Below are 14,739 nucleotides of genomic sequence, written 5' to 3' on the forward strand. Positions count from 1 at the left end.
GCTGATCAAATCTGGTTGGACTGTTCTTCATTGTTTAATTTTTGTTTTTGGCACTGTTCTATATCACTTTGATAAATACTCAATTAAAAATTATTACAAAAATTATTACAACATGGGAGCCTCAGAAGAGTCTTAAAACAGAGGGAGCGACCCTCCTGTCCTTTTGTCTCTCACAACAACCTTGGCATGAAGCAGTCCTGGGACTTGGGGAACGGGGTGCCATTGCTGCTTCATCTTAGGCAGCAAAATATCTTGGATTAGCTTTGCGTTGCAGGGGGTTGGACTAGATGACCCTCAGGTCCCCTTCAAACTCTACAATTCTATTATTCTAAGGCAAGCTAGAGGCATTATCAGAGTTCAAGGACACTTGCGAGGGGCAGCAAGACCAGGGAGGGGCCACACAGAGAGGGTTTGAGAGATGCATTTTGCCACTGAGACTAAGATTCCACCTATGCAGAGGGTGGAATTTAAGCAATTTAAGACTGGATTACTCCATGCAGGGCTTCCGCTGCACTCGATCCAGAAGCTGCAGTTAGTGCACAATTGCTGACAGAAGCGAGGCCTTGTCAGCATATAGCACCTGCACTTGGAGATCTGCACTGGTTGGGAATTTGCTACTGGGCCAAGTTGAATGTGTCACTGTTAATATATAAAGCCCTTACCTTGGGGCTGGTTAACCTACAAGATCGCCGTTCCCAATATACTCCCACTCTTACCACTTCAATCGGCGGAACGGGCACTTCCAGGTGCCACAAAATACCTGTTCCATCTACACTTTGGAATTCCCTGCCTGTTGAGACCAAGCGGGCATCTTCACTGTGCTCCTTTCAGTGTTTGTTTGTTTTACAATCAAGCAGTATATGAATTTTACGAAATACAGTGGTACCTTGGGTTAAGTACTTAATTAGTTCCGGAGGCCCGTTCTTAACCTGAAACTGTTCTTAACCTGAAGCACCACTTTAGCTAATGGGGCCTCCCGCTGCCGCGCCGCCTCTGGAGCACGATTTCTGTTCTCATCTTGAAGCAAAGTTCTTAACCCGAGGTACTATTTCTGGGTTAGCGGAGTCTGTAACCTGAAGCGTATGTAATCTGAGATACCACTGTAAATAAGAAAATACTGGTGGAACGGCGGGAAACTCTTAACTTGACTTCCCTTGCCTGCAAACCTAAAATTGCAAAAAACATCTGAGGGGTATTCCAGACCTTATCAGTCTCTGATGAAGCAAGAGCAGACAGCAAAGGGTCTTGTGGAACCGTTAGGGTGTAACAGCTTAATAATAATAATAATAATAATAATAATAATAATAATAATAATAATAATAATAATTCATTTTAAGGGCAGAAGCTTCTGTAGACCACATCATCAAATGCAAATTGCTATTTGCGATGGGGCTGTGTTGTTCAGTGGTCAGAGCATCTGCTTTGCATGCAGAAGGTCTCAGTTTCTGTTCCTGGCATCTCCAGGAGAGGGAGGTCAAGGGAGACTCTAGCCTGAAATTCTGGAGAACCTCTGCTGCCGGTCAGTGCGTGCAATAGAGGGCTGGATGGGTCCAATGGATGAAGGCACCTTCCCATCCTGCAATTTAATCAAAAAGACACAGAGAGACATTTGATCAGCTTCATCTGAATCGGCGGTGGGAACGCGATTCCCCCCACTCCCTCCGTTCAAAAGGGGACCGGAAATAGAGCCAAGGCGCGCGTGTGTTGCAGCCTCCTTCCTCCTTAAAAAGCGTGGCAGCCCGATCCGGCCTTAAATGCACCTTTCCTGGGAATGTAAAGCTTGCAAACGCCAGCCACCCGCGCTGAGGTTTGGCCTGATCCGGATTGCAACCTCCTCCTGTCCCAGAGTGATGGAGGGAGAGAGAAAGTATTGCTGGAAAGGGTTAAACTCAGATTCCTGAAGGAACTGGGAAATTTGAGAAGGGGGGTGGAACTGGAAGTGGTGTAATAATTCTCTCTCTCTCTTTCTCTCTTGCTCCCTCCCCTTCTCTTTCCTGCTTTGTTGAGAGGGTCGGATGCCTGCTTTTGAATGGCTGCGAGAGAAAGGTGAGTTTTAAAGGGGCAGATTTGGCCGAAATGTGGTGGCAGCTGGTGCAGATCAGAGAAAGGAAGAGTTGCAAAAATGTGTTGCTTGTCCGGGCTGCGTGCGGAGCGACTGGGAAAGTTGGGCTTCCAACTCGGTTCGGGGGTGGGTGGGTAGGAAGCCCCCGCTGCAACCCCGCACCTTTTGAGCTTGTGGCAGTGGTCGATTTGCAGGTTTGGAAACAACAACATGCGCCGAGTGGCTGGCCAGGTCTGCTGTGCGAACCCCTCCTTCTGATCTAGAAGCTGTTACCCCCAAATCATCCTTGAAGTGGGGGCTCTTCTCTCTGCGCTTCAAAAGGCCAGCATTTCTGTTCCACCTTTTCCTGGTGCTGCACATGGTTCTTCCCTCTTCATTTCATCCCCACAGCAACCTTGTGAGGTAGGTTAGGAAGAGAGATTGGCCCAGTGAGCTTCATGACTGAGTGGGGATTCGAACCCTCATCTCCCCAGTCGGACACTCTAACCACTGCTACTCCCAGCGGAAGAGTGTACAGCTGGAGTGGGGAACCTTTTCCCAGCCCGAGGGCCGCATTCCCTTCCAGGCAGCCTTCGGAGGGCCATATGCCGGTTGTAGGAGATGGGAGCAAGGCAAAAACAGGCACTGTTTGTGGGAAAAGGTGGTTGGAATAACCAATGTAAATTGAATAAAAAAAATCCTTCCAGTAGCACCTTAAAGACCAACTAAGTTAGTTCTAGGTATGAGCTTTCGTGTGCATGCACACTTCTTCAGATACCTATCTGAAGAAGTGTGCATGCACACGAAAGCTCATACCTAGAACTAACTTAGTTGGTCTTTAAGGTGCTACTGGAAGGAATTTTTTTATTTTGTTTTGACTATGGCAGACCAACACGGCTACCTATCTGCAATGTAAATTGATGGGAGTTGTAGTCCATCAACATCAGGGAGGGGGGATTTGAGTCTTAGACTGAGCAGGCTTCTGTTTCCCCAGCTTCTGGGACTTGAGCGCATGTTGTAAATGGCACTATACATTCAAAGCAGTATGATAATCACTTTAAACTGTCATGGCTTCCCTCCCAGGGAATCATGGGAGCTGTAGTTCGTTGAAGGTGTTGGGAGCGGTTCAGAGAGACCCCAATTCCCCTCACAGACCTACAATTCTTAGAGTTCCCTGGAAAGAGGGATTGATAGTTCAACCACTATGGCAATTGTGGTGTTTTAAATTTTATAGTGCCACAATTTGCCAAAATGGCTCCTCCTTTATGCCCTTTGGTGTTTTGTTCTTTTTCTTCTCTGCAGGGACCGGTCCCACTTGCCGTTCAGAAAGACACCCAGGGGATACCGTCAGAGAAAGTCTCGGCAAAATGCTGTAGGGTCTTCTCCTTGAACTGAACCTGCTGTAGCCACAGACCCAAAACAAAACAAAAATTTGACATTACGAGTGTGGAATATTCATCTCAATCCCCCCCCCCCCCCGAGAGAGGACACCAAGGATCCAAGATGGAGGAGAGGTTAGAACCCGCAGGCCAAGCCCCACCGCATGGCGTCACGATGGCATGCCTGAAGGAGTTACCGGGCCAGGCAGCGCTGCAAAATGGCAAGCAGCAGCTTGAGGGTGGGCTGCCCCAGGAATGGGCAACCCAGTGCCAGGAGTTCCTGAAGGCCCTGGACTCCCATCGCCTAAGATGGGGAAGCCCACCACGGTCAAAGCTTGGGCCGTGGGACGATGCCGAGGCCTTTCTGGCTTCCTTTGAGCAAGTGGCTGAAGCCTGCCAATGGCCTCGAGAAGAGTGGGCGGCGCGTCTCCTGCCGGCTCTCAGCGGAGAAGCCCAGCAGGCCTTTAGCGGCCTAGAAGCTGCCGAGAGGGAGGACTACAGGAAGGTGAAGGCGGCCATCTTGCGAGGGGAAGCCAGCAGAATGGAGGCGCTGCGGCAGCACTTCAGGCAGTTCCGCTACCAAGAGGTCGAGGACCCACGAAGGGTCTATGGGCAGCTCCAGGAGCTCTGCCATCAGTGGCTGAAGCCGGAGAGGCGCAGCAAGGAGCAGATCCTGGAGCTGCTGATCCTGGAGCAGTTCCTGGCCATCTTGCCCCAGGAAATGCAGAGCAGGATCAGGGCCTGGGACCCGGAGACCAGCACCCAGATGGCGGCAGAGGAGTTCCTGATGAGTCCCCAAGAGGCCAAGGCTTGGAAATGGCAGGTGAGGTTTTAATGCATGTTGCTGTTTAATTCAGGTGTGGGGAAACCGTTAGCCTTCTAGATGCTTCCGAAGTGCAACTCCCATTGTCCCCGGCCATCAGCCATGATGGGAGTTGGAGTCCAATGGCAGCTGAAGGACCGCAGGCTCCCCACCCCTGCGCTACTTGGTTTTAAAATAATTGAATGAGGCCCCATCTGCCCTGTACTTTTAAAGCCACAGGGTGCCACAGGGTTCTGTCTTGGGCCCAGTCTTATTCAACATCTTTATCAATGACTTGAATGATGGACTCAAGGGCATCCTGATCAAATTTGCAGATGACACCAAACTGGGAGGGGTGGCTAACACCCCAGAGGACAGGATCACACTTCAAAACGACCTTGACAGATTAGAGAACTGGGCCAAAACAAACAAGATGAATTTTAATAGGGAGAAATGTAAAGTATTGCACTTGGGCCAAAAAAATTAGAGGCACAAATACAAGATGGGTGACACCTGGCTTGAGAGCAGTACATGTGAAAAGGATCTAGGAGTCTTGGTTGACCACAAACTTGACATGAGCCAACAGTGTGACGCGGCAGCTAAAAAAGCCAACGCAATTCTGGGCTGCATCAATAGGAGTATTGCATCTAGATCAAGGGAAGTAATAGTGCCACTGTATTCTGCTCTGGTCAGACCTCACCTGGAGTACTGTGTCCAGTTCTGGGCACCACAGTTCAAGAAGGACACTGACAAACTGGAACGTGTCCAGAGGAGGGCAACCAAAATGGTCAAAGGCCTGGAAACGATGCCTTATGAGGAACGGCTAAGGGAGCTGGGCATGTTTAGCCTGGAGAAGAGGAGGTTAAGGGGTGATATGATAGCCATGTTCAAATATATAAAAGGATGTCACATAGAGGAGGGAGAAAGGTTGTTTTCTGCTGCTCCAGAGAAGCGGACACGGAGCAATGGATCCAAACTACAAGAAAGAAGATTCCACCTAAACATTAGGAAGAACTTCCTGACAGTAAGAGCTGTTCGACAGTGGAATTTGCTGCCAAGGAGTGTGGTGGAGTCTCCTTCTTTGGAGGTCTTTAAGCAGAGGCTTGACAACCATATGTCAGGAGTGCTCTGATGGTGTTTCCTGCTTGGCAGGGGGTTGGACTCGATGGCCCTTGTGGTCTCTTCCAACTCTAGGATTCTATGATTCTATGAAAGCAGCCTTGTATCACTTTAAGCCGTCATGGCTTCTTCCCCCAGTGAACCTTGGGAACTGTTTATTGAAGGTGGTGACCCTATTCCCCTCATGGAGCCACAATTCCCAGCATTCCATGGGAAGAGAGGCTGACTGTTAAAGTCACCTGGAAATTGTAGCTGCGTGAGGGGAATAGCGGGTCTTCTCACAACTTTCCTGCTTCAGTAACATCCAATTGCTAGTGTTCAGCTAAAATTCAACGGCTAGTCAGGGCCTGCTTTGGCATACAGAAGTCTCTTCTAGTCTTTCACCTCAGGCAGCAAAATACCTTGAGCCGGCACATGGGGCATCCATGACAGGAGAGGGGGAAGTAGCAGGGAGGAGAACAGCCACTTCCACCCCCCAAAACAAACCATAATTCCCAGCTTTCAACTAAAAAGAACAGAGAAAGTTTTTGGCATTTTTGAAAGCTGTGCTATCTATCTATATCTATCTATCTATCATCTATCTATCATCTATCTATATCTATCTATCTATCTATCTATCTATCTATCTATCTATCTATCTATCATCTATCTATCTAAATTTTTTATTAAATTTTCTCTTTCACAATTTTGAATACTCATTTAAACACCCATAAATTATCAACGACTTCCCTTCTTCTCTTTCCATGGTTCATTTTGCATACCCTAAATCCCTGCATATTTTATATAAACTAAACCATTCAGTATTCCATTATTACATCCATCACAGCTTATTTACACTGTTGAATTTATCTTAATGCTGCCAACATTTTCAAGTGAACACAATTTCCCCCCATATGTTCAATTAACCTTTTCCAATCTTCTCTAAACGTATGCTTGTCTTGTTCTCTTATTTAGGGAGGCTTTTAATGTTTGATGTAGTACAGTATTTTAATGGGTGGCTGGGGAAGCCCAGCCAGATGGGCGGGGTATAAATAATAAATTATTATTATTCTATATGCTAAGTCTGCAAGCTGCACATAATCTGTCAACTTAAGTTGCCATTTTTCTTTGGTTAGGACCTAGCTTGTTTTCAATTTTTGGGCTAACAAAACACGGACCGCAGTAGTGGCATACATAAATAATCTTTTTTGACACCTGGGGATTTCTGTCTGAATTATCCCCAACAAAAAGGACTCTGTTTTTTGGGGGGGAAAGAACTTTAAAACATTTTTTTCAATTCATTTTGGATTATTTCCCAATCTTCTTTTACCCTTTTACAAGTCCACCACATATGAAGGAACGTTCTCTCAACCTCCTTGCATCTCCAGCACTTATCTGATTCAGTCTTATACATCTTAACTAGCGTGCTCAGAGTTAAATACCATCTGTAAATCATTTGCGTGTAGTTCTGCTTCAAAGAATAACATGCTGTGAACTTCAAATCACTTTTCCAAGGTTTTCCCAGAGATTAAAATCTATATTATGTCCTACAGTATATCTATAACCCAGTGTGTCATAGAGGCTTTGGCAAGCTCATCTTTTGCTCCTTTTTTAATGCTATTTATGAATTGCTTTCCCAAAAAATACCTCAACCATAAAAATAACTTTAAAACAATTCCACGTGCGAAAGCAATTAAGAACAATTCCACACTCCAGTAAGGTGCTGTAACTCTCCATCAGTTTGACTTCACCTACCAAGGCACACTCTTCCATCGTCTTCCAGCAGCAGGAATAAAAAAACTATTTCAAATCCAGTATGGATATAGGCTGGGGTAAAAATCTGCACTTGAAAGGATGGTTGAACAAGGAAGGCCTTCAATATGCGCCAAGCAGACTATAGAGGTGACACAAAATGCCCAGGTGCTTTTCTTACTTGATCCCACCCCTTTTGTAAGAAGCTCCCCTGTTTCCCCCTGCCCCCTTCAGTTATTCGCTTTGTCCACCTCCTGCCCTCTTCTCAAGCCCTCCTGCGTCTTCCCCATCCTGAGTGGGACCTGTGTTGTTCTTTTTCAGATGCCGGTGGAGGAAGTGCCCACCAGCCCCTCAGAAGCCAAGGGGGCACCTCAGAGGCAAATCTACATAGAGGCTGATGAGAAAGCAGAAAAAGACCTCTGTTTGCTGGGTGAGGATTCATTGGGCTAGCGCAGCATTTATTCAAACTGGATTCCTGGGATCCCTCCGCGGCTTTTCAGAGGATCTCGCAATGAGAAAACTAGCAATGGCTGAAAGACAGTCATGGCTTCCCCCAAATATTGAAGGACTACAAGTCCCATTATCCCTCACTGCTGGCCATGCTGGCTGTGGATGATGGGAGTCCAGCAACTTCTGGAGGCCCACCATGTTGGAGAAGGCTATTTTAGGGGACAAACAAAAATGGCTGGGATTCCATGTGGCACTCCTATGACATCTGTGCTCATTATTTCTGGGCTCAGAGTGCAGCAAAGAGGGGCTAGCTTCCATGTGGCCTCCACTCCAAGGAACAAAATGTCTGGGACTGACATAGTTGTTTCTTCCAAGCCCTGGGTATTGTGTGGCATCCTGCCTTGTAAAACAGAGGCACTGGTTGCCAGTTTGTTTCAAGGAGCTTGCTCACATGTCACATTAGTGTTTAAAGTCCTACATGACTTAGGCCTCAAATATCTGAGATGACCTCTGTGGCGATCACACAGGGCCCCCGGACGTTTGACGGTCTATGACCCTGTGCCACCACTGCGATAGCTTTCTTCGCTGCCACCACCCCGTTTCTCACGGGGACACATGGAGTCCAGACAGTTGTTAACATTAACAAATAATCTAGTTTTTTTTTAAATGCAGGAACAAGCTTACGGTTTCAGTTAATTTTTCTTTTCAGTTTCTTAATCTTCGTTCCGAACAACTTCAAACTGATTATCCTCAACTATCTATCTGACTCCACCCAACAATTCCTCTCACTCTCTCACAATACAACTTGACCAATCCACACCTAATCCTCCCTCTTCTTTCTTCAACTCCCAAACCTCAAAGCCTCTCAAAACTTCCCACTCTAACTTTTACTCCCCCCTTGCATTCTCACTGGCCAATCACATCACACTCATTTTAACCCTTTCCTTATGACCCACCTAGGAGGCAAATGCCACAACCTCTTTCCCTACAGACCCTTCCGGGTGTTAAGATAAGCAGAGGGGGCCCTCTTGGTAGTTCTGCTCACCCCAGAAGTTCAGGGTGGGGTAGCCCAAGAGAGAGCCTCCTCTAGCATCCCCAAGATTGTGGAACACCTCACTCTCAGAGCTGTTTCTGGCTCCTTCATTATATAGCTTCTGACTGTAATTTCTTTTAAACTCAGTGCTGATTTTCTAGAAAAATAGGTGTTGGAACTCACCATGAACGCCTCCCTCGTTCTGGCAATTAACGTTCCGGTGAGTTTCAGCCGAAAAAAGCCCTGTTGAAATTTATTTTCCTAGTGGGTTTTAAATCGCTGCAACCTGCCCAGGACCTTATCGGGAAGGGCGGATAAGAAATGGACTCAATCACTATTATTAGTATCTGAAAGATTCCCCTCGTTTACAGCCAGCGGAATAATGTCACCAAGTCATCCCAGTCCGGTGCTTCCTCCCGAAGAACAAGAAATAGTCAACACTGAGCTTTCTGAGGTATGTGAGGTTCTGGGGTGGGAAATAAGTTTTGACCAGAGGGCGACATTTCCTTCTGGGCAACTTTCCAGGAGCCACACAGCAGTAGGGCCAGAGGCAAAAGTGAATGGAGTAACAAGTGTGAATTTTACCATTTGGAGAGTAGGACTATATCTGTACGTTCACACATGCTTATGTGCATGCGTGTGCAAACCCCCCCCCACCGTTTTTCATCCAGGCAAGCAAGAGTTCAAGGGCACATTCCAAGAAACCAAAAACACTTGAGGAAGGCATGAAGCAGGGCTGGTGAGGGGAAACATCCGAGGGCCAGATAATGTCCTGGGAGCTGCATTTGGCCCCTGAGCTTGACGTTTTGCAGCCATGATCTAATTTGAGGCAGAACAAGGCAAACCAGGTGGGCCTCTATCTCAATGAGCCTACAGTGTTGACAGTGGGGAGAGATAACAGAGAGGAGGAAAGGGCCAGTCTCCAAAATTATACAGCTATTAGAATCATAGAGTGGTAGAGTTGGAAGGGACACTAAGCATTATCTGGTCCAACCCAAGACAATGCAGGAATGAAGGGGATACTTTTATCGTTCCAGGGAAGTGTGAATTTAAACGAGGTGACTGTGGCTTTGGGCAGTGCTGAGTGGGCAATGCTGAACACCAGTCAAGGAACCATGCATTGGGAAGTAATGCAGGAGAACTCTGAGGACATCAGCTCTCTGGGTAAGGAAGTCCTCGCCCTGTATTAATGGAACGTGGCAGAAGAGAGAATCTGAGGTGTTTTTTTTTAAATTCCTCAAAATATAATAATGAAAAAGAAGGTGGGGGGAGAACAAATACGTTTTATTTCTTTCCAATTCTTTACGGACCGATTTTCACCATAGATGGTCACTAAGCATTTTCCACAGCAATCAATAAAACGATCCCTCCATGAAAAGAACAGGGTATTTTCTTGAGCCCCGCAAGGCTGTTGGAACTAGGCTTGGGTTGGCAAACTCTGATGTACCCTCCTCCCTGCGCTCATACTATATCCTAATGGCAAGATCATGGTTTGGGTTGGGATCCTAATGCAACTGAAACAGCCCCATCCATGCAGAAGAGAGAAGCATCGGTAAACTTGGGGTAATGCCCCAAGATTTGCACTGCACGAAACTTCTTTGTGGGTGGGGGAGCCCCTCAGAAGAGACCGCCCCACACAAAAAGCCAATCTAATGAAGACTGACCATGTTCATTGGTCATGGAATGCTGGGTGGCTGTTTGTGAGGGAAGAAAACTGGAGGATGAATGAAATGGAGTACAGTGGAGCAGGGTTTGGCTGAGGATCACATTCTGCGACTGCTTCTGCTTAAACCCCAACTAGCAGTCTTAAGTCTGTGCTTATTTTAAAACTGTATTTTATTGAATCTCCAAAAATATTCAAAACCATTTATCATCATATACAAAAAAATATTTTTCAACATCAATTACTTCTTGACTTCTCACTGCTCCTTTCCTGATAATTGTTTTTTCTTCTTTTTATTAGCTGTTTTGCAATACATCTGTTTTTATTATCTAAACTTCACTACCATTAGTTATTTCAGTAACCTACTGCTTACGTTTCAAATCCTGCCTGCGACTTCATGTGTAGGTGATATTTTGATAGATAATCCATCATTGGCCTCCATTCTTCTTTATGCACGTCGTCATTATGTCCTCTTAGTCCAGCAGTTAATTTCGCCATTTCATCAGAGTCCCATCAGTTTCATAAACCAGCTTATTTTGAAACTTTTTAGGTTGGAATCCACAAATATTCTTTGCCCCGCAAAACATTCAGTCAATGACTATTTCTCTCAGTGTTCCTTTTCTCTCTGTTTCTCTCCCTATTCTAAGGAGGGTTTGTGATTCCCAAACCAGAGGCTGTATCCCAAATGGAAAAAGGAGACATGGGTTTCATCCAGGACTCTGAGGATGGTGAGGTATTTGCAGAAAGCACCTCAGGTAAAGGGGAGGGGTATTAAAGGCAGGGCGGGGCTTAGTTGGGAGGGGGTGGTTACAGAGGGGTGCATCACACACCCTGGGATTGCTTTCATTGTGCCTGTTTTTCCATGTGCCACTTCCTGCTTTTCTTCTCCTGGATGCTGATTGGCTGGGAAAGTTCCACACGGTTGACCACACCCACATGGCTTCTTCAGCCAATCCACATGTCAGAATGAGGTGGGAGAATTCTGAGGTGGTTGAACAGACTGTACCACTTCAGACTGCGTGGGGAAATGTCATTTTTGAAATGTCCCATGTAGTAGTAGTAGTAATTATTATTATTATTGTTGTTGTTGTTATTTATACCCCGCACACCTGGCTGTGTTTCCCCAGCCACTCTGGCCGTTTCCTAGCAGAATAGTAAAAGCACGATAAAACACCAAACCACTAAAAACTTCCCTGTATAAAATGAGTGAGCCAGCGCCTCCCTGCAGGAAGAAATCTAGCACATCAAAGAGGAAAAAACCTCCTTTGCCTGCTGTGCTGGTTTATTATTTGCAAGGATCCTAAACTTATATTTACTATATGTATAGGCAACCCCCCCCCCAGCAGCTTCCTACCACTTTCTCATTAAATTCTTATGACAACCCTGTGAGGTAGCTTAGACCAAGAGATGTTGGCCGGCCCAAGGTCACCCAGTGAGCTTCATGGCTGAGTAGCGATTCAAACCCTGCTCTCCCAAGTCCTAGTCCAGCATTATGCCATCCTGGCTCATGATGCAAACTGGGGGGAAAGAGGAGTTGCATCCGTTGCCAATAAGTTGATTGAGGACATCTGAAAAGCCCTGTTCACAACAGTTTGCAAGCGGAGACAGTGAGCTGATTGTTGGGATTTCTGCACACCATACTTGGAAAAACAGGTTACCTGTGACATCATGCATGAGTCTACTGTCTCTGCTCCCTTGTGTGTGGATGGTGGCATTTTAGCTGCATAAGGAATGGCACTCACACTCTGAACGTTGGTAATGACAGGAATTCTGGATTCTTTTTTATATATAATTTTTATTAAATCTCCAAAAATATTCAAAAATATTGTACAAAACCCCCCATAAAGTTTCCAATTGACTTCCCACCCACCCTTTCCTGATGCTTGTTTTTGACTCCCATTTTCTGAGCTGTTTACAGCACACGTGTTTTAACTATCTAAATTCTAGTTCTTTCATTAATCCACTGCTTATATTTCAAATCCTGCCAGAGATTATGTATGGGTGACACTCTGGTAGATCCTATCCTCCTTAAACACTTCATCATTATGTCCTCCTAATCTGGCAGTTAATTTTGCCATTTCAGCATAGTCCATCAGTTTCGTAAGCCATTCCTTCTTTGTTGGTAATCCTTCTTCTTTCCACCCCTGTGCATATGAAGTTCTAGCTGCTGTTGTCGCGTACATAAATAAATTAGTTACAGATAGGTAGCCGTGTTGGTCTGCCATAGTCAAAACAAAATAAAAAAATTCCTTCCAGTAGCACCTTAAAGACCAACTAAGTTAGTTCTAGGTATGAGCTTTCGTGTGCATGCACACTTCTTCAGATACACTGAAACAGAAGTCACCAGACCCTTCTATATAGTGAGAAGGTGGGGAGGGGTATTACTCAGTAGGGTGGTGGGAATGGGTGATTGGCAGCTATCTGCACACGAAAGCTCATACCAAGAACTAACTTAGTTGGTCTTTAGGGTGCTACTGGAAGGAATTTTTTTATTTTGTTTTTATAAATAAATTAGTCAGCTTTCTCAGGATCTCCATCCCCATTATTCCTAGCAAAAAGGCACTGGGGTTTTTTTAAGGACTCAGTTTGAACAGAATTATTGTCTGCGTTATCTCTCTTTGCAGACGATGAAGAACTTCAAATCAAGAAGGAGAGTCCTCCACGAGGAGGCAGAGAGCCGGATGAAATATACAGCATGTCACTGGAAATATCCCAAGGGAAGGCTTCTCTGGTGGCCGAGATTCACGAACAGGGATGCGAATCTGATGAGCGATGGGGGGGAAAGCCGGCGGAGGGATGGGGTGAATTAAACGAGGTGGCAGAAAGTCACGGGGCAGTGAAGGAAACCTCGAGACATGCAAGGGTGAATAAATTTCTGTGCTTGAAGGGCGGGAAATGGTACCGATGCAAATCAGTTGCAAACCAGAGTGTCCACTCCGCAGCCCTGCCTTACGAGTGCCTCGCGTGCGGGAAGCGTTTCCAGAAGAAGAATTACCTGGCCAAACACCAGAGGATCCACGCAAGGCCCAAAGTGTACCAGTGCTCCGAGTGCGGGCAGAGCTTCAGTGGGCGAGAAGGGTTCGTCCGGCACCGAGGGACGCACACAGGGGAGAAGCCTCACGAGTGCCCTCAGTGCGGGAAGTGCTTCAGCCAGAGGGAGAGCCTGATCCGGCATGAGAAGATCCACACGGGGAAGAAGCCGTACGAGTGTCCCGAGTGCGAGAAGAAGTTCTGCCGGAGGGACTCGCTGGTAAGGCACCAGAAGATCCACACAGGGGAGAAGCCGTACGAGTGTCCCGAGTGCGGGAAGAGCTTCAACCAGAAAGAGGTGCTGCTCAGGCACCAGAGGATCCACACGGGAGAGAAGCCATACGGGTGCCACGCCTGCGGGGAAAGCTTCACCCAGAGAGCCATACTGAACAGACACGAGAAAACCCATCTGGGGGAAAAGGCCTTGTTAATACTCTGAGAATTAATGTGGCTCTCAAAGATGCGTTGGCCATTTGTGTATTTTGTGTGTGTGTGTGTGTTGACAGGCACAGACCTTTTTGTAAGCTGCAGATAATGCCTATGTTTTCAGAGCTATTCAGAGCAATAGCTCAAGAGCTGTGAGCCTGGCGCTGGTTCCTGAATTCTGGATGTCCTCAGACAAGAGCCGCCTCATTGGATACTAGAAGAGGTGGGCAGGGCCAACTGGGAATTCTCTTGCTGGCCACGCCCCTTTTGGGAGAAGCTATTAATGATAGAATCTTAGAATTGTAGACTTGGAAGTAATACAAAGGGTCACTTAGTCCAACTTCCTGCAATGCAGGAATCTCAACTAAATCATATGATTCTCCAAAGAACTCAACTGAATCATACATGACTCTCCAAGGAAGGAGAGTCCACCACCTCCCAAGGGAGTCCGTTCCACTGTCGTAACAGCTCTTACTGCCAGAAAGTTCTTCCTGGTGTTTCATTTGATTCTCCTTTCTTGCAACTTGAAGCCATTTGTTTGGGTCTTACCCTCTGGAGCAGGAGAAAGCAAGCTTGCTCCATCTTCCACATGGCAGCCCTTTGCTTTTTCCTGCTCTGGATGGGGGAAGGGCCAGAACCAATGGCTTCACATGAAAGGAGATTCCGACTAAACACCAGGAAGAACTTTGTGGCAGAAAGAGCTGTGAGACAGTGGAGCTATCTCCCTCGGAAGGTGGTGGACTCTCCTTGCTTGGAGGTTTTTAAGCAGAGGTTGGTGTTTCCTGCTTGGCAGGGGGTTGGACTCGATGGCCCTTGTGGTCTCTTCCAACTCTATGATTCTATGGAGGGCCATCTGTCATGGATGCTTCAGCTGAGATTCCTGCAGTGCAGGGGGTTGGATTAAGTGACCCTTTGTATCCCTTCCAGGTCTACAATTCTAGGAAGATCAATTATTACTGGGGTTCTAGTAAACACCTGTTTTCACAAACACTGCTCATCATCATATCCCTTTCTCCAGCAGGTGACAACTTGAAATTCATGAAGGCTGCACTCTCTCTCTCTCTC

At 46.5% G+C, this 14,739-nt stretch overlaps 1 protein-coding gene across 2 annotated transcripts; it reads left to right on the forward strand.

Annotated features, from left to right (window-relative positions):
• Nucleotides 1-1,396: 1,396 nt before the first annotated feature.
• On the forward strand, nucleotides 1,397-13,711 carry LOC309336697 (zinc finger protein 202-like). Of its 2 annotated transcripts, XM_081852879.1 has the most exons (8): nucleotides 1,397-2,046; nucleotides 2,257-2,464; nucleotides 3,344-4,243; nucleotides 7,394-7,502; nucleotides 8,927-9,009; nucleotides 9,593-9,719; nucleotides 10,866-10,973; nucleotides 12,843-13,711. In XM_081852879.1, the coding sequence occupies exons 3-8, from the start codon at nucleotides 3,545-3,547 to the stop codon at nucleotides 13,685-13,687; spliced, it is 1,971 nt and encodes a 656-aa protein (XP_081709005.1). In that variant the 5' UTR covers nucleotides 1,397-2,046; nucleotides 2,257-2,464; nucleotides 3,344-3,544; the 3' UTR covers nucleotides 13,688-13,711. The 2 variants fall into 2 exon arrangements, with proteins under 2 accessions (XP_081709005.1, XP_081709004.1); XM_081852878.1 differs by lacking the exon at nucleotides 2,257-2,464.
• The last annotated feature ends 1,028 nt before the right edge of the window (nucleotides 13,712-14,739 follow it).

Source organism: Podarcis erhardii (assembly GCF_964252035.2).
Source record: "Podarcis erhardii genome assembly, chromosome: 2".
Classification (NCBI taxonomy): Eukaryota; Metazoa; Chordata; class Lepidosauria; order Squamata; family Lacertidae; genus Podarcis; species Podarcis erhardii.

What these genes read in the sequence shown, in the direction of transcription:
- LOC309336697 (XM_081852879.1), top strand. Translation starts at nt 3,545, where the DNA reads ATGGAGGAGAGGTTAGAACCCGCAGGCCAAGCCCCACCGCATGGCGTC. An exon ending in TGAGGACATCAGCTCTCTGG is followed by an intron (nt 9,720 to 10,865) that starts GTAAGGAAGTCC and finishes CCCTATTCTAAG; the next exon opens with GAGGGTTTGTGATTCCCAAA. An exon ending in ATTTGCAGAAAGCACCTCAG is followed by an intron (nt 10,974 to 12,842) that starts GTAAAGGGGAGG and finishes CTCTCTTTGCAG; the next exon opens with ACGATGAAGAACTTCAAATC.